This window comes from Acinonyx jubatus, chromosome A2 (genome assembly GCF_027475565.1).
Source record: "Acinonyx jubatus isolate Ajub_Pintada_27869175 chromosome A2, VMU_Ajub_asm_v1.0, whole genome shotgun sequence".
In the NCBI taxonomy this organism is placed as follows: domain Eukaryota; kingdom Metazoa; phylum Chordata; class Mammalia; order Carnivora; family Felidae; genus Acinonyx; species Acinonyx jubatus.
The window spans coordinates 44,611,256-44,630,217 of NC_069383.1; the positions used below are offsets into that span (position 1 = coordinate 44,611,256).

Below are 18,962 nucleotides of genomic sequence, written 5' to 3' on the forward strand. Positions count from 1 at the left end.
CTAAGGTAGCTCCCTGCTGTCAGCACAAAGCCTAGTGGGCTGGGGGAGGGCTGGGGGAGGGCTGGGGGGGGGGGGGGTCTCAGGGACCAGGAGCCCATGACCTGAGTGGAAATCAACAGTAGGATGTGTAAAGGACTGAGCCACCCAGGCGCCCCTAAACTTCCTTATCTACACAGTAAGGTAAGGGTAATACATAAGGGTAATTAACAGCACTGAGTAAGCTTTTAAAAATTAAATCAACTCTTAAGGGCTTAAGTCAATAACCACAACATAAAAAGCGCTCAGTATATACAGCTTTTTTGTCCAGCACCCAAAAGTTATCTAAATAAACCGTACGCTATGTTTTCACCATGCTCTGGAAAATTAGAGAATTTCTATGGAAAGTCTTGCTTTCTTCAAAGCTGTTTGAATCCCAGCACCACGTGGGAGCAGCGCTCATTGTCTAATCCCACCCGGGACTACAAAATCACTTCGCACCCGCTCCCAGGGTCCAGGGGGCGGGGCTTGCCGGCTGCCCCGCAGGCCTCCTCCGCCCGCCTGGCCGCCACCGCCAGGGGTCGCGCGCCGAACTCCGGCACCGGCGGGCCAGGCAGCGGGCTCACGGAGCTCCGAGCGCCGACTTGGGGCCGGGGCCGGTGAAGGTGGCCGGCGGGCCTGGCGGGAGGCGGGGACCGGGAGGCCTCGGCGGAGACGGAGGGCGCTGCCCGGGCGGACGGCGGGAGGGGGCGCTGCGGGGCCGGCCCGGGCGCGGCGCGGCGCGGCGCGGAGGAAGTGCCGTCTTCGCTGCCTCGGCCGCCTCAGGCGCCTCAGGCGTGCCGCGGGTCGCCTCAGCCGCGCGGGCAGCGATGTCTTCCCGGCCCGGGCGTGACGACGCGCGAGCCGGAGGCGCGCGGCGGCCGCGGGAGTCGGCCGAGCAGGAGCTGCAGCGGCGCCGAGAGCAGAAGCGGCGGCGGCACGACGCGCAGCAGCTGCAGCAGCTCAAGCACCTGGAGTCCTTGTGAGTCCGCGCCGCCCGGGCTCCTCCGCGAGGCGTGCGGTCGGGGTGGCGCGGGGGCGCGTGAGGCTGGGTCCCCGGGGGACCCGGGCGCGGGCAGCGGGACCCCGGCCAAGCCGACCGCCAGTTCCGGCCCCGCGCGGCGCGGCCACCCGACTTCCAGTGGCGCCTCCGCGGGGAGGGAAGGGCCGTTCCCCCCGCGCGCCGAGCGGCCGGGACCGGCAGGGGAAGCGCGGGCTCTAGTCCCCCGCGCGAGGTCGGCGTGCGGCCGGGGCTCGGCGGGGCGGGTGCGGCGGATCCGGCGGCACTTAGTAAGCGCTCGGGCGCGAATTGGGGACTGAACGCGCGGCCAAGTGCAGTGAGCGCTGCGGTCGTGCCCTTTCACGGTGTCGGTTCAGAGGGCCCCCGGTGGACCGGGTCAAATCCGCATTCTCTTCATCTACTGCGAAGGAGGGACGAGAACCAGCCGTCCTGTACCGTTCGTGCGGCCCGGAGGGGAGGGCCGGAGAATGGGGTGACGGACTGTCCCTGAAGATTCCGAAGGTGGCTGTCAGGTGGAAGAGCGTGGAGACTTGTTCTCTTTAGTCCTGAGGATTTTGAGCAGCATGAAGGGTGGGGGCTACGAAGAGGCCGGTTCCAGCTGAGCAGAAAGAATGAGGACCGGGGTCTCCCGTTCCTGCTGGTCAGCGTGGCCTGACTTCAAGAGGCCCCGTGCAAGGCCAGCTCCGGCGGGTTCGAGGAGAGTGCCCATGGCTGTGGGAGAAGGGCAGGTTGTAGAGGAGATGGAAACATCAGGTGGGAGGGGGAGGTGCATTTATGGCCTTTCGGTGCTTTTCTGTGATTGTCACTCTGTAATGAGCTCCAGAAGGCAAACGTAAGTTTGCTGTTCCCTGGGTTATTCAATAAATGACACGTTTTTCTTTCAGGCACTTCTGTTACCTGTACTAAGATGATCATGTAAAGAAAAGTCTTCAAAGGAGTCAAATCCTTTGTAATTAACCTGGGAGCTTTGACACAAAAATGCATTGCATTATTGGAGGCTGGCCAGCTGTTTTCATCGTGACCCTTGAGCTGAATTTCACCTTAGTAAGGCAGTGGTTGCAGGGTACAGGCCCTGTATTGTTAGCAGGTACAGTCCTGGCCTCTTCTTGCCCTCAGTGGCCCTGTCCTGTGCACCGCAGATTTTCAAAATCCTTTGCCTAGAAGCAGCTTGAGTTTAGCAGGGCTAAGTTAAACATTGTCTTTAACTGTGGGATACCAGATCCTGGTTAACACCATACATTTATTTTGTAACTCACAAAGCACCCGTAGACATTGGAGAGACTATAATCTCCTTTTGCAGATGAGGAAATGCAGGTTCAGGAGTTAAGTAACCTGATCAAGGATACACTGACCTGTAAACTAGCAAAACCAAAGAGAAACCCAGGCATCTGATACCCAGATTGGTTGGATTTTTCCACTTCAGGGATTTAAACCTTCTGGACTGTTGCCGTATTTGGTTTGGCTAGTTTAGAGACTTGTTTGCTTTTAAGTCAAAATATTTAGAGTAATACTTTAATTTAAACATCACATAGTACTAAAAGACTGAATTCAAGAAATAGTGGTTTGCATGCCTGTTCTGTAGTCACCCACACATTCCCAGCACCAAGGTTTCAACAAGGAAACTTAGTTTTTTCTTCTGGAACTTAACTAATTTCTCAATGATATGCTTATACTGCCCTTTTAGGTTGAACAATAGACATTACCTATAAACCTAATGTCACATAAATGAGGGTTTAGTTCTCTTTCCCTACCCTTCTTGCGTCCATCCTTCCAATATAGTTTCATTATAATTTTTGTTCAATCAGTATTGGTTCAGTTGGTATTAGCATTATTATAACTATTCAGTATTGTCCACTTGTTTTTTAATTTTTTTTATGTTTATTTTTGAGAGAGAGAGAGCACGAGCGGGGGAGGGGCAGAGAGAGAGGGAGACACAGAATCCGAAGCAGGCTCCAGGCTCTGAGCTGACAGCACAGAGCCGGACACGGAGCTCTAAATCACTAACCATGAAATCATGACCTGAGCTGAAGTATGAAGCTTAACTGACCAAGCCACCCAGGCACCCCAATATTGTTTACTTTTGAGCCAAATGGTATTCTGTGATTTCTTTAGCTATCTAGTACAACTGTATTTTTTAACTAGTTAATTAGAGCCTCAATTTTTTTCATTTGCTTAATTTCTTATTCTCTCCTGCTAATTTTATTCCAAAGGCTCTAAGAGCTGAAGGTACTTTTTCTCCATGCTCCTATATATCGGACAATCTGATATGGTTTATCAGGTTTATTTTTAAAACCTAAAATCTTCCTTCTCCTTTCCTCCAGTACACTCTGGTTGCTTTCTAGACCTAGTGTACAACTGCCGTCATCAGTCTCCTGTCTTGGATCCCATTCCTGGACCCCATGTCTTCCTCTTTCTCTCTTTAGCTCATTTTGTTGAAATACATTATATAACTTCCTACAAAAAGTGCATTAGGGGTAAATTTGTTGAGTCTTTACATATCTGACAATGTCTTTATGCTACCCTCAAACATGATAGGTAGTTTGGCTAGGTATAGAATTCTAGGCTAGAAAAATTTTCACTTGGTTTCAAAGGTGATATGCTACCATTTCCTAGCTCCCAGTATTGCTGACAAATTTGATGTCACTCTGATTCCCTTTCTTTTATAAGGAACTTGTTCTACCTCCCCCACCTTTGCAAGCTTTAAAGAATTCTTTATTTCTAGTATTTTGCTGTTTCATGATGTGAAATTTTTCTCACTGGATTTCAGATTTTTTTTTCTAGATACTTTGTGGGTGTTTAATATACATACGTAAACTGTTTTAATTTCCTTACCACCATTTTGTTTTTTCTTACTCTAAGACTTCTGTGATCCTCTTTTCACTCTTATTTTCTGTCTTTTCATCCTATAAGATTTATCTTCCTATCCTTCCACCATTGCACTTTTTTTTAAGTTTCAATTTTTAATTTTAAAGAACTTATCCTGAGAATTCTATTTTTCATAGCATCCTGTTGTTTGATCAGTAACAAATCTGTCATCTTTGAGGATACTCATTTTTGTTTGTTTTCTTCTCCTTTTGTCTGTGTCTTCTTTGCCTTTTCCTGTGATTTTTTCACTTAGAGGTTTTTTCCTAATGTGTAGGGATCCTTGGATCTCCCCCATTAAGAGTGAGGCATTATAAAGCTATTTTGAAAGGAGCAGTTGAGAGAGAGGGAGAATGCAAAGGTGCTGGTTTACTGACTGGTAAGTCTCACCATAGGGATATCAGACTGTGATCTGCCTTTTACATGGGGAGACACCCACGTATCAGGAGGTAGAGGGTTTCTGAGGCCTGTTCAGCTTGTCCAAAGAACCCTTCATTCTCAGGCTTGGGTGCCAGAAATATGCCTGCCTGCAAGTGTCCTGAATTGGAATGGAGAAGGAGGGGGCTTTGATTCCAGAGTTCATTTTTCATCTAGTGCTCACCCTCACTCCCATTCTGAGCTATGCCCGTGTTCTCATCTGGGCCTCTCCAGTTAAGTTTCACAGGGGACTACACCTGCAGTCTCTCTCAAGGGTGAGGGCACACAGAGTCTCCTGGCTGTGGGGCACGAGAACACTGGTGGTTTCAACCACTCAGTGTTCATATTCCTAACCCTTGTCTTCCAAAGCTTATAACTTCTTCCAGCTAAAGAAGTCAGTCCCTTTCTTCCACTTTCCATTGTCTTCCCAGCTTTGTCTCAAAATTGTTCAATGCTAGTATCTCCTCTCAAGATTTTTTTGTGGCTGCTTACCTTTTTTATTTCTTTACTGTCATTTTTTTAAAAGAGTGCGGAGGGGCGCCTGGGTGGCTCAGTCGGTTAAGTGTCTGACTTTGGCTCAGGTCATGATCTCGCAATCTGTGAGTTCAAGCCCCACGTCAGGCTCTGTGCTGACAGCTCAGAGCCTGGAGCCTGTTTCAGATTCTGTGTCTCCCTCTCTCTCTGACCCTCCGCCATTCATACTCTGTCTCTCTCTCAAAATCTCTGTCTCAAAAATGAATAAACGTTAAAAAATTTAAATAAATAAATAAAAGAGTGTGGAAAAGGAAGGCAAACAAGCAAGTTGGCTGGCCAGCCACATTAAATGGGAAGCTCCATAGTGGTTTTTTACAAATTGAATTCAAATTCGTTTACCCCCTGGTATTCCCTCTTTAGTTCCCTTTCCACTCCTCTAATCAGTTTCTTACACTTGACCTTACCTTTTTTTACCCTTTCACCAAACCTGCCAGGACCCCAAGGGCATTTGAGTTTTCCACCCTGTGCTCTAACCCCATGCTCCAGCTGTGTTACTCAAGTGTCCGTTGTCTGCTGGACATAACAGAGTAGAGATTCTGTAGGTATATGGTAGTTTCATTTCTGCCTTCCACACCATAGGAACAAGCTGTGGGAACACCTGGAATTGAGTATGCCTACATGAAGGACTCTTCCAAAAGAAATCCTATGCCAGCACTCAAAAATACAAGACTATTTTTAAGTACTTGGCAAAATAAAGATTTCTTTCTCCATACCCAGTTGGGAAGATGAAGTTTTTCCTCTGTTATCTAAATTTAGCCTTCACACTGCTCAGAGAAACTTATTACAATCTGAATGATATAATAGCAAGGCTTCACATATGGTACAAAATAATGGGCCTCCACCAACTTTTTTTTTTATTTCTCAGGATTAACTATAAAGAGTGCAGACTTCTTAACTGTTACAGCACAGAAGCCAACCTACACAATAAACACACTCCTATTCCAGGTCTGGTTTTTTGTTTGTTTGTTAACTAATATCTACACCCAACGTGGAGCTTAGGGCTAAAACTCACAATCCCAAGATCAAGAGTCATATGCTTATTGACATTAGCTAGTCAGATGCCCCCACATCTGTTATTTTTAAATATTACTTTAGATTTTGAGAAACATTGTGTTTTTTTAATTTTTTTATTTTTTAAAATTTGTTTTAATCTTTATTTATTTTTGAGAGAGAAAGACAGAGTGCAAGTGGGGGAGGAACAGAGAGAGGGAGATACAGAATCCAAAGCAGGCTCCAGGATCCGAGCTGTCAGCATAGAGCCTGATGTGGGGCTCGAACTCACCACAAGATCATTACCTGAGCCAAAGTCGGATGCTTAACCCACCAAGCCACCCAGGTGCCCCAGAAATATTGTTTTAACGTGTTACATAAAATAATGAATTGTGCAGCCCTAGGAAAAAACATCAACCACATTCCTTTAAATTGGAGAAACAGTTGTAAAATGGACTTTTTAAGACTACTTTTTTGGTGTAGCGTTCAACTGTTGGAATCATTGAAGGGAAATGTTGCTAATAACGGATTGCAAAATGTGTAGTCAGTTTCATCACACTCCTTTTCCACTTATGCAAAAGCATTTACATATTTTCCAGGAATGTGGATTTTACTTTGGCCATCTGTTATTTGTACACCTCCTATGGCAAAAGAAAATATTGTTGGATTACTGGGTATTTATGTAAATGTTACCTCCTCCCTTCCAAGCTCCCTTAAGTCCCAATCCATAAGGGATAGATAGCATTAATGTTTCTAATGAATGGCTGCTGATGGGACTGTATCACCTGCTTAATTCAGGCAAATTTCCATTATTCTTGCTAAGAGAAGCCTGGGCATATGACATGTCACAGCTTTCCACCAGAAAATATTTTTAAGTATTTGTTCTGGAAATACCATATCTAAAAAGTTAATTCTGTTTATACCCAGTCATTTACCATGTAATCTTCAGGGACTAAGTCCTCCTCTGAGTCCTCTAAGTCCTCCCTTTAGAAAAGCTTTGGGTTAATGATGGTGAGGATGAGAGCAGAGAAGCCTCCATCCCAATCTTATTTGGAAGCATCCAGAGATGAAGTCAAAGGGAAGTTTTCCTTGCTATAACAATTCATGGCATTTCTCATTCTTAATCTGCTGCGAAGGAAAAAACATTCCTGTTTTCCTTTTATACATTCATATTACACTCACAGCACTAGTCTGTGTGGGAGTTTTCCAACACCACCAAGAAATTCTCCTATTCTCAGAGGACACCAAGTAAATGTCTTATAAATTTAATTCAGACACTGCCTACCTGGAGTCAGCATCAGAACCCCCAGGTTAAGCGTTCAGTCTCACAAGACTGCTCCCTTCCACACACTTTAGATGCCACTCACAAGTCGAGGTTGCTACTAATCCATCGGCAGTGAAGCGGAGGTTCCCCCAACACCCTCCTCCGGTTTGGTTAATTTGCTAGAGCAGTTCTTAGCACTCAGGAATACACTGCCTTTACTCGATTACTGATTTATCATAAAAGGTTATAACTCAGGAGCAGCTAGATGGAACAGATACATAGGGTAAGGTGTATGGAAAGGGGCATGGAGCTTCCGTGTCCTCTCCAGGTACACCCCACCTCCATGTGTTAAACCTTGAAGCTCTCTGAACTCCATTATTGGGGGGTTTTATAGAAACTTCATAACATAGGCATGATTGTTTAATCAATGGCCATTGGTGATTAATTCAGTCTCCCTAGAGGTAAGGCTGAAAGTTCCAATTCTCTAATCACAGAATCCATTCCCCTGGCAACCAGTCCTCATCTTTAGGAGCTTTGTCACCTCCGTTAATATAAACAGTTTGGTTGAAAGGGGCTTGTTATGACTAACAAAAGAAACTTTTCACCTTTATAGTTTTGGACCTATTTCAGGAACTAGGAACAAAACTAAACATAAGATGCTCCTATAACCTTTATATAGGAAATTACAAGTCTTATTATAAGCCATAATATAACATCCACCACAGTTGTTTTCTTTCACATCTTAAGAGAAGGGACAAAGAAAAAGCATTTCACTTTTCCCTTGGTCAATTCTCCCTAACCCCTGTAACCTCTGATATTCACCCTGTTCTGAAGGATCTTTATTTTTTCTTAATGTTTTATTTATTTTTGAGAGAGAGCGAGCGAGCACACGTGGGCGAGGGGCAGAGAGAGAGGGAGACACAGAATCCAAAGCAGGCTCCAGGCTCTGAGCTGTCAGCACAGAGCCTGACACGGGGCTCAAACTCAAAAATCATGAGATCATGACCTGAGCTGAAGTCAGACACTTAACTGACTGAGCCACCCAGGTGCCCCTGTTCTGAAGGATCTTTAAAGTTGGTGCATAAGAAGAGGGTCAGGATAAAGAAAACATTAAATCATTAAGTGTTTCTATACTTTGCAGCCATTCTGAAGTATTAAAATGAGTCCTTCCCTGGAGATTTACAACATTAATGTACAGATCTGAGCTAAAATCTTTATGTATTACTCCTTATAGAAGAGGTACAAATCCCTTTAAGAGCTTGAGATGCTCTTTGAATACACAGACACCCAGCCTCAGAATTTGCTTCCTCTTTCTCAAGCTTCTGGGTCTTCTCAGTTCAGCCCCTGGCCAGAAATAAGGAGGGCCTCCCCAGTCCATGCAGCTGAGCACAGGCAGGGTACGTTTTCCACTGGTGATTCCTGGTCTGCAAACCAGATGATGAAAGCTTATCTTTACTAAAATCCATGATTAAAAACCCTATAGCTCTGTTTCCCATTAACTTGGTATATATGTCAGGGCGTGGCTCAAATGTTGCCTTGTAGCTTGACATTTCCCCTCACAAACTCCTTAGAATTATCTGCCTCCACATGGATGTTCCTAGCATCAACAACCAAGCGCGTATACATTTAATATCTGCACACACTCAACCCGATCCCTGCCTCAGAGAGTGTGAGGTCATTGTCTTTGTTACTACCTCCCACAGCCTCATGGTATTTTGCTTTGGGGAGGAGAGTGTTGTCAAAACCTAGGGAAGTATGGTATGTAAATTTTACCACAAATAAGGATAAATAAGCAATGTGGGGGGAAATTTTTAGGGAAAACTGGATTCACAATAGTATCTATGCCTAAATCAAATTGTACTGAAGCTCTGAATTTAAAGTGTTACTGGAGTCTTCTGTTTTCCAGTGATAAACATGGTGCTAGACTGATTAGTGGATTCAGCTAAACATGTACTGATAGTCATATACAGGTGAGCACATGGACTCTGGGCTGTGTGCCCTTGCACAATTTATTTAACCCAGGAACAGTTATTAATACAGGAGATACACTGCTGGCCCAGAACAGTGGCTGCAACTCAGTGAAAGAATGCCGAATGTCACGAGGTCTGGATGATTGTCCCAATTCAGCTGCTTACTGCTTAGTGTTCAGTTGTTGGAATCAGTGAGGGAAAATGTTGGAATTGATACTGAAAAAACTGAGGGTCAGAGTCCCTGGCCTGCCCTTTTCTTATGTGATTTTATCAAGATAGTTTAATAACTATAATAAGGCATATTTTATGAGCCTCACAGGACATGATGATAGACTTGGCTGAATGCTGATGTACCACCTGCATGGGGAAAAGGCAGTGATCCCTGAAGCCAGATATGGAAGAGGAGTCTCTGAGTCTCATGGCTTTAGAAACTACTCGACAATGAAAAAGAATGAAATCTTGCCATTCGTAACAACGTGGATGGAACTGAAGGCTGTTATACTAAGTGAATTAAGTCCATCAGAAAAAGATAGATGTTTTCACTCATATGTGGAATTTGAGAAACTTGACAGAAGATCATAGGGGAAAGGAAGGAAAAATAAGTTACAGAGAGGGAAGCAAACCATAAGAGATTCTTAAATACAGAGAACTGAGGGATCATGGGGGTGGGAGGTTGGGGTGGGGGCAGGGAAAATGGGAGGTGGGCATTGAGGAATGCACTTGTTGGGATGAGCACTGGGTATTGTATGTAAGTGATAAATCACGGGAATCTACTCCCGAAGCCAAGACTACATTGTATATTAGCTAACTTGACAATAAATTATTTTTAAAAAGAAAGGCAGTAAACCCAGCTGGGGATGCTGTCTGGGAAGTCCACTGTCAGGTTGATGGCCACCTCCACTTAGAAGCAGCTGACAAATCCTTACAAAGCTACAGATCTACACAAAGATGTGAAGTCTGGCTTGGGATGGCCAGGTTTCTCTACTGGTCCACATCTTGGTCTTTGTGATGCGAGTGCTCTATCTAGTCTTGACCTGCCTCATGAGACTGCTGAGAGCAACTTGCTTTCAACAGAAGGAGCCACCACTGCAAAGTGCCTTTTACATACGTGCTGTGACATATTCACCCATGAGGAAATGGAGGCTCTGAAGGGTTAAATAACTTGTCCCAAAGTACACAGCAGTGAGAATGAGTCCATTCAAACCAAATTTTTTTTTACCTGTATTAAAGAACAAAAATTCATCCTAGTAAATTTGAAAATCTAATTTGTTTTATTAATTGATTCATGAATCCAGCAGCATCTCACCTAGCAAGTAGGGAGGTGCTCCAAAGAGTTGTACAAAACAGAACATTTCTATAAGTAGGGTGGTGAATGAAGTTATTAGCAAAAGAAAAGAAACTATTGTTCCAGGCAAAGTCACTTTGCCTTAGTTGGAAGAACAGGGAGTTTTATCCTGCAAATTACCTCATCTTTCTCTTGGGGGGTAGGAGGGCCCATATGACAGATTAGTTTATTGGTACTGATCAGAAAATTACTGCTGAAGGTGAAGACTACATTTATGGGTGAGGTTGAAACTGTAACTAGAGTCTGTATTAAGGCCCAGTTTGGTGACCTGGCCTAACTGGCTCCATTTTGGGCCTGTGGTTTTCTTTTAACACCTCCAAAGGCCACTCACACTGATCTTGAACTAAAAAATGTTCTACCTGCAATGTGGGGGTTTTCTACTCAAAAAAACCAAACCTCTCCATCAAGACAGTTGCACAGTTATACAGAGAATCAAGTAACAAAAATAATATAATTTAGTAATGAGTTTGATGTTCTTTACTCAAGGGAAATAAATCCATCGATTGAGTACCATGCCTCATTCTTCCTAGGGATTTTGGGCAAAAGCAAGTTTTCTATGCCCTTAGTTCTCTCTTCTGATACTTAGCACCATGCCTGGCATAATTGTTGACTGGCTACTTTTGCAAGGAGTAAGTTTTTAAGTTGAACCTTCAATATTGCCTGATAGTTAAGTTTAGTTTCACCTATTTTACTCGTTCTTTTTTGTTAGGAGGAAAATACCAAGTTGAATAGAGCTAGAGTCAAGACTTAATTCGTGGGAAAAAATTACAGAAATAACACTATAACTTTAAAACAAAAATGCTGCCTATATAACTCTATAGCAGAAGGGAGCTGCTAATAGCATATTTTTGGCCCTTTTTTCTTTCATATCTCAAATTACCTTTGGATTTTCCTTCAGAGGCTAATTTTTCCTTGGTTTATGCCAGCATAGGTATAAGGAAAATGCCATTAATTTCATTTTTCTTTTGTAATGAAAAACGTTGAGTTGATATATTTGCATATAAATACATGTAATGAAAACTAAAGGTCCCTCCCTCAGGTACTCTTCCAGAGGTATGCTATTCATAACAAGGCATATCTGTGTTTATATGTATGTACATATAGTCTCCTTTTCCACATATATACACATGGAAGCACACCAAATACTTTACCCTACTCATTTTTTTTATTAACTTAAACTGTTTGCAGTATTGTCCTACATTCCTTTTGGGATAGTCGATATCTATTTGACTATTAGATAAATGATTTACCATTTTAACATTTATTAATGTTTTCCTGGTGCTAAAAGTAAGACATTTCACTATACAAAATTCAGAAAATTAATGATCTCTGAACCCACTACCTGTGTGCAGCAGTTTTGGGACTCCCACATTTCCAAACTTTTAGGGTCAAAACACAATTTTGATTGATTGATTGATTGCATAAGCTGCGGGGAGAGGGGCAGAGGGAGAGAGAGAGTCTTAAGCAGGCTCCATGCTCAGTGTAGAGCCCAACATGGGGCTCGATTCCATTGCCCAGGGATCATGACCTGAGCTAAAATCAAGAGTCAGACACAACCGACTAAGCCACTCAGACACCTCTCAAATCACAACTTTAAACAGCCTATTGCCCAGATGCCCTCTCAAAATATTATTTATAGAGTCATTGACAAGACCTAAGATATTCAGTTGTCCCACATGATTTTCCAGTTGCTGCTTTTTTGTAGAGGGAAGGGGGGGGGTGTGTCCAGTGTGTTTGATAGCCAGTTGTGTGACAGTACTTAAAAATCAACATGATTACACCTAAAAATAATAATATTATATGCCAATTGTATCTCAATCTAAAAAATAATTGTTTAAATGAACACAAGCATTTGGTGCTGATTTTCCAGATTTGGAATCCAGAACCCTTTTAGGGCACTTCAGCAGAGTGATAGGAAGTGAAAATGAATTGGGAGCATAGACATGATGTGTATGTACCCTTAGGACCCTTGGGAGTCTGTGAGCTCCAAGGGAACGTACATTCCCACACATCATACATCTGCTTGCTCTAGCATCATTCAGTAAAGAATGTCGTCCAGGCACCATGCAGGGGTCCTACACCCCGAGTCCAGTGAGGTCAGTATGGGCACAGAGGGCTGTCAGAACTGAGGAATGGATGGCTCACTCTGCGGGCAGGGTGAGTGGGCAGGATTTGAACTGAGAGCTGCAGGGATATGGGAAAGGAAGCCTCTAGGACAGATCACCATCGCCTCCATCCCCTGCAACAGGCCCTTCCCTCCAGTTTTGTTCCTGCCCCCCTGTACTGCCTCCATCCAGGTTAGAACAGATTCCTCAGCTTTCCCCACATGAGCCTCCATGCTGAGTAAGTGGAAGTTATGGTAGGTAAATAACCTGACAACCGTGACAGTCTGGAAGCATGATTAGCTCTTAGGTCTTCTCACACATTTCACCTGCAATCTCTTGCTTTCTCTTCTTCGAAAATAAATTCATTGTGCTCAGACACCAAGTTACCATTTCAGTGAATTTTAGTTCTAGATCTCTGCAGGGTGTGGTGTAGCATCAGTTTACTTATATAAGATCTCTGACTGCTGGGCGTATTTTACTAACTGCTTTAGATCTAATGCAGTTTTAAGGTTTTACTAAAGATCATTTTGACCTCTAGTTGCTTTTTGCTCATTAAAACGTATTGTGTTCCTGTTAACATGATTGACGGCAGTTTTTCTTTTCCTTTCTAGTTATGAGAAACCTCCTCCGGGGCTTATCAAGGTCAGTGTGAAGTTTGTACCTTTGGTTATTCTCTCAGACATATTTGACTCAGTGCTCAGACTCAGTAACTTGTTATGAAAAACTGTTATATAAGGTTTGGAACATCTTTTCTCATAACCCTGCTTCTCCCTGCAGATGCCAGTCAGTCCATACACTTTGGGCTTTGTGTCTCCAGCCTGTGTCTTTGTAGAAATGTAATCAACCGTGTGACTGTTCCCTAAGAAACGGTGGCAGGCCCACGTGTTCCTCAGCAATCGGTCCCCTTCTCTGTCTCCTGCTGTGGCTGCATCTTCTCACCGCTCTGCTCCATCTCTGACTCACTCACTGCTGGTTTCCTGAGCGTCATCAGAGACTACTGTCTCTGAGGAGACTGGAAGCTCCTCTAGTCCAGCCCCTGGTGCGAGACTTAGAGGACTCATTAGAGGCTAGAGCAACTTTCTGCTTGCTCCCTTTCAATGAAAAGATTTTTAGAAAACCTTCTTTCATTATAAATTTAATATTCACATGAACTGAAAAAAATCAGAAGGTAAAAAAATATAACACCTGAATTGTGTACTGAAGTTATTTGGTGATGAGAGCACATGTCAAATACAGCATGTATGAGATTGTAAAACATGACAAGTGATCTCCATGGTATAATAATTTTTTAAATTTTAACAGGTTATTTTTATTATTTCAGGAAATCTTTTTAATTCTATACTTTGTCTCATTCCACAAAGCTTTTAAGTTAGCAGAAAAGTTTGTAATCTTACAATCTAATTTTTGTGATCTAGAGTCAGAATTTGGAGCTCAAAGCATTCCTATGTGAACAATAACTAGTAATATTTCTCTAAGAATAGCTATATCATTTTCATGATATAATTCTTCTGGTATGTTTATTTCTGGTTTTTCTGTCAGGTATAATTTGTCTTTCTTTCTAGTACTGGAAAGGGTAACAGGATGACATGGGCATGTCCAGCCCATGTGAAAGCCAGGCAGTGCTGTGTTCTGAAGCAGGTAGGAGAGAATTCCAGTGCTCTTTTGCCACGTCGTGTACATGTTGTTTCCTTTTTTAGGAAGATGAGACTAAGCCGGAAGACTGTATACCAGATGTACCAGGCAACGAACATGCCAGGGAATTTCTGGCTCACGCACCAACTAAAGGACTTTGGATGCCACTCGGGAAAGAAGTCAAAGTTATGCAGTGTGAGTATGGGAGAGTTTCAGGTAACACTCCTCAGCACACACAAGTTATATATTACGACTTACAAAGCTTGTTTACTTTTTTTTTTTTTTTTCTCCTCACCGAGCCCTGTTTAGCCAAGGCATGATCTCCGTTTCATAGTTAAGGAAGCCGAGCTGTGTATATTAGTGAGTGTCTGAGTTAAGAGGCAGAGAGCATGGCTTTGACTCCAGGGCTTCTGACTCCTAAGGGCAGTGGTTGCCCACAGGACCGTAGCTGCCTTTGGAGTACACTCCTTGGTAATATTCAAGTAACAGAAAGGATATTCCGTTGTAGAAATGTCACAAGGGACAAGGGATGCATTGGAGGGCAGGTCCCTTTGGGTCTTGCCTCAGTGATTTGCCCCCTTCTCCCCCCGATCAGTGGTGTTAAGGTTTCATCCATGTGACCTGAGAGGAGCTACGGCCACGGGGTGGGGGGGGGGGGGGGGTTGGTCCAGAGCAGGAGTGCTGTGTGTGCACGCCCCCACCCCACCAGAGCCGCAACACCTTCATCCAGCTTAAGTGGTATTTGGTATTTGAAGAAAGGGTACTGCTGCCGTTTAAAGACGTTTGTTTGTACAAAGATTCTTCATGTACATGATTAAAAATAGCAGTTCCTAGGGGCGCCTGGGTGGCTCAGTTTGTTAAGTGTCCAACTTCAGCTCAGGTCATGATGGTCCGTGAGTTCAAGCTCTGTGTCGAGCTCTGTGCTGACAGCTCAGAGCCTGGAGCCTGCTTCGGATTCTGGGTCTCCCTCTCTCTCTGACCCTCCCCCGTTCATGCTCTGTCTCTCTCTGTTTCAAAAATAAACATTAAAAAAAATTTTTTTAAACATTTAAAAAAATAAAAATAGAGAAAACTGTTTGAATACAACAAATATCTTAAAAAAAAAAAATAGCAGTTCCTAGTTCCTTGCCCCATTCACCTCACCCTAAAGGTAACCTTGTAAACCTCTTTTAAGATTATTTGGAGGGGTGCCTGGCTGGCTTAGTCAAAGGAGCATGTGACTCTTGATCTCAGGGTTGTGAGTTTGAGATCCACATGGGGTGTAGATTACTTAAATAAAATTTAAATATTTTCAAGTTTATCTCTATGTATCTAAATTAAATGATTATATTCCTGCCTTTTGATTTTTCAGGTTTCTTCATTATTTGTTGACTTCTTACTACAGAAGAATTGTTTTGTTTTGAGAGAGAGGACACAAGTGAGTGAGGGGGCAGAAGAGAGAGGGAGAGAAAGTGGGGCTCACCCAAAGTGGGGCTAGAGCTCACCCGATGAGCTTCCTAGATTGATTTTCTAATTTCTGATCTTTCCTGTCCTATTTTTTTTTTCTGCTTTCTAGACTATTTCATCAACATATCTTCCAGTCCTTCAGTTAAGATTTTTATTTCAATTCCAAAAGCTGTGATTTTCTTCTATGATTTTTTTAATTCTGTTGTTGCAATATGTTCTCTAAGGATATTAATTTTTTCTTCTCGTTATGTTTTTATTTCTTCTAAATTTGTCTTTTCTATTTTTTTTTTTTAACGTTTATTTATTTTTGAGACAGAGAGAGACAAAGCATGAACGGGGGAGGGTCAGAGAGAGGGAGACACAGAATCTGAAACAGGCTCCAGGCTCTGAGCTGTCAGCACAGAGCCTGACGCGGGACTCGAACTCACGGACCGCGAGATCATGACCTGAGCCGAAGTCGGCCGCTTAACTGACTGAGCCACCCAGGCGCCCCAGTGTTGATTCCTTCTGAAGGCTGTGAGAAAAGGATCTGTCCCAGGCCTAGGGATCTAAAGATCCTATCTCGCAATGAGGTCATATTCTGAAGTACAAGCGGTTAGAACATTCAACATAATGGGGGGACAGGGTGGAGGGAGCAATACCGTTCAAGCCATAACACACTATTAAAACAAAATCACACTTTGCTTTTAGCACAGGATTGCTTAGTAACTACTTGGCTCATTTGTGTTTGTTTGTTTGTTTACATTTTATTTTATATTTAAGAGAGAGAGACAGAGTATGAGCAGGGGAGGGGCAGAGAGACAGAGACAGAACCTGAAGCAGGCTCCAGGCTCCAAGCTATCAGCACAGAGCCTGACTCGGAGCTCAAACTCATGAGCAGTGAGATCATGACCTGAGCCGAAGTCAGACGCTTAACCGACTGAGCCACCCAGGCGCCCCTACTTGGCTCATTTCTAAAACCCAAGATTAAAGAAAGGATGCTTGAGGAAGCAATTGTTTTCTCTCAGTTTTCTGCTATCTTACATGGTTCATCCACTAATTGCATTAGCTTTGGAAATTGGAATCTAATGAAAAATATCTTTAGTATGATCTACTGATACTTTATCTTAATTAGGTAAAACTGCTTTATCTTACAGAAATATATCCCTTTTCTTTCTTTTAGGTTGGCGTTGTAAACGGTACGGTCACCGAACAGGCGACAAAGAATGCCCTTTCTTTATCAAAGGCAACCAAAAGTTAGAACAGTTCAGAGTAGTAAGTAAAACTCTTGAGTTTCAATTTACATTTACCAGAGATGGGGAATGTCAAGTGACTCAGGCAGTTACCAGTGAACTGGAGGTTAACATAAAATATATTCCCAGAGCCTTTTGACCAAAATATGTAGTGTTAACTACATCTCTGTTAAACTGAATTTGTGTGATAGATTAGTTCATTAACAAAAACTTAACTTTTGTTAAAGCGTTACTTGCTTATGCCTTGGGAACACTGATTTCTTTTTCCAAAAGACACTGTTACGTATTCAGTCACTTTTTACTTATTATATTTAAAAAATCTTGTTTCATAACTAAAATCATCATTCTAGTTTCCCAGTCTTTGTCTAAAGATTAAATATCTTTCTATTATAAAGTAGAAGTGTGTTTATAAATGATATATCCTCTTTACATAACAGTAAAATAAATCTGTCGTTTCCCCACTTTATTTTACACTCCCCTCCAACGATTAATTCACCAGTCAGTTTCAGTCAATTCAGCTGTGCTGTTATCAGATAGATTGGGATTATCTCCATATATCAAACTAGGGTCCACAAACATTTGCCAGGGATTTTAAGACATTTAAAAATTGTGCTTTCATTTAAAAAAATTGAAGAAAATATTCTGGATAAATCAACGCTACCTAGAATGACAATTTTTACAATTCCTATAACAGATAAATTGGTCATAACTCTCAAAAAATGAACAAATTCATTTATTTTTAATTCAGAAACCCAAATTCTAAGGATAGATCCTAAGGGTATAACAAAAATCAATATATACAAATTTTTATTAAAGTATAAGGGATTATTTAGAATTATTTATATGACTGAAAAATAGACTAAAGAAAAATAGGAAACAACTGCAGTGGCCAGCATATCAACATAAGTACTGTAACATAGAAGTCATATAGCTTTTAAGAATCATGTTTTAGAAACATGTGTAGTATCATAGGAATATGCTCATGAAGACATAAGTGAGAAAGAGGTGCCTGGCTGGCTCAGTTGGAAGAGTGTGCAACTCTTGATCTTAGAGTTGTAGGTTTGAGTCCCACGTTGGGTGTAAAGATTACTTAAAAATAAAATCTTAGTGAAAAAGAGAATAGAGTTGTATATATAATATGATTATAATTTTTTGTAAATTATGAATGATGACTGGAACAACCACATTAAAATGTTAGCAGTGGATATCTCTGGATGGTACAAATATAGACATTTTTAGCTTCTTTTTTATCTTAAATATGTAAAACTTTTACTAGATATTTTTAAAGATATTTGACATACCACAAAGTTCAGTCTATGTGTAGTCATATTCTAAGCAACTACTTTTTAATTACACAAATGTTACAAGAATACATTTGCTTTAACTAAATTGACATTTTACATTAGGGCTTTTCACAATTGATTTTTCAAAAGCAATATTGCATCTCTACAGAGTGAATATGCATTAAGTAGCTTGATAAGTATACTTCTACAGTTCTTTTTGGGCATATACATATGTTTTTGTGCACCTATAAATGAATCATTCTTATGTATCGTTTTCCAACTTATTTTAATATCTCTTGATCATCTGTCCTCATAGAATTACCTCAATACTTCTAACCTTGAGTAATATTTAATAATGAATCTTTCACGGTTTATATCCTTAAAAAGGCTATTCAGATTATATTTTATCAAATTATATTTGTATAATTGAAAAATCTTTTTTGTAACTTACAAATTTGAAGTGATGATGACCCTTAAGAAGGATTAGAAAATTTTAAATATAAAATTACACCAAACAGGAAAAAAAAAACTGGTTTCAGTGAAATATGAATTTAATTTTACTTTAACTAACAGTCCACAAAGCCCTAATCCAACCTTACCCTTCTCTAATCCTCAAGGCACATGAAGATCCTATGTATGATATCATACGAGAGAATAAAAGACATGAAAAGGACATAAGGTGAGGTGGTCCTGGTGATAACAATACCCTCTTACATAAAGTTGGAAACACCCATTCTGGTATTAGATGAGTGGTTTGGTAAATATGGTACTTTAATGTAGTTGTGATATATGTGGAAGGCAGGAGAAATCACTGGAAAGGCCAGTGTGTGGGGAATGAGCAGGCCA

At 42.0% G+C, this 18,962-nt stretch overlaps 1 protein-coding gene across 9 annotated transcripts in view; it reads left to right on the forward strand.

Annotated features, from left to right (window-relative positions):
- Window positions 1–778: 778 nt before the first annotated feature.
- LOC106968679 (RP9, pre-mRNA splicing factor) overlaps window positions 779–18,962 on the forward strand; it is a 209,694-nt gene continuing 191,510 nt past the window's right edge. For all 9 annotated transcript variants that reach the window (XR_008296738.1, XR_008296739.1, XR_008296742.1 and 6 more), the window contains exons 1-5: window positions 779–997; window positions 13,135–13,165; window positions 14,221–14,350; window positions 16,764–16,855; window positions 18,734–18,795. Coding sequence is in view for 1 of the 9 variants with exons in the window: in XM_027075231.2 (XP_026931032.1) it covers window positions 846–997; window positions 13,135–13,165; window positions 14,221–14,350; window positions 16,764–16,855; window positions 18,734–18,795 (467 nt within the window). In the remaining 8 variants the exon portion in view is untranslated. The remainder of the gene's footprint in view (window positions 998–13,134; window positions 13,166–14,220; window positions 14,351–16,763; window positions 16,856–18,733; window positions 18,796–18,962) is intronic.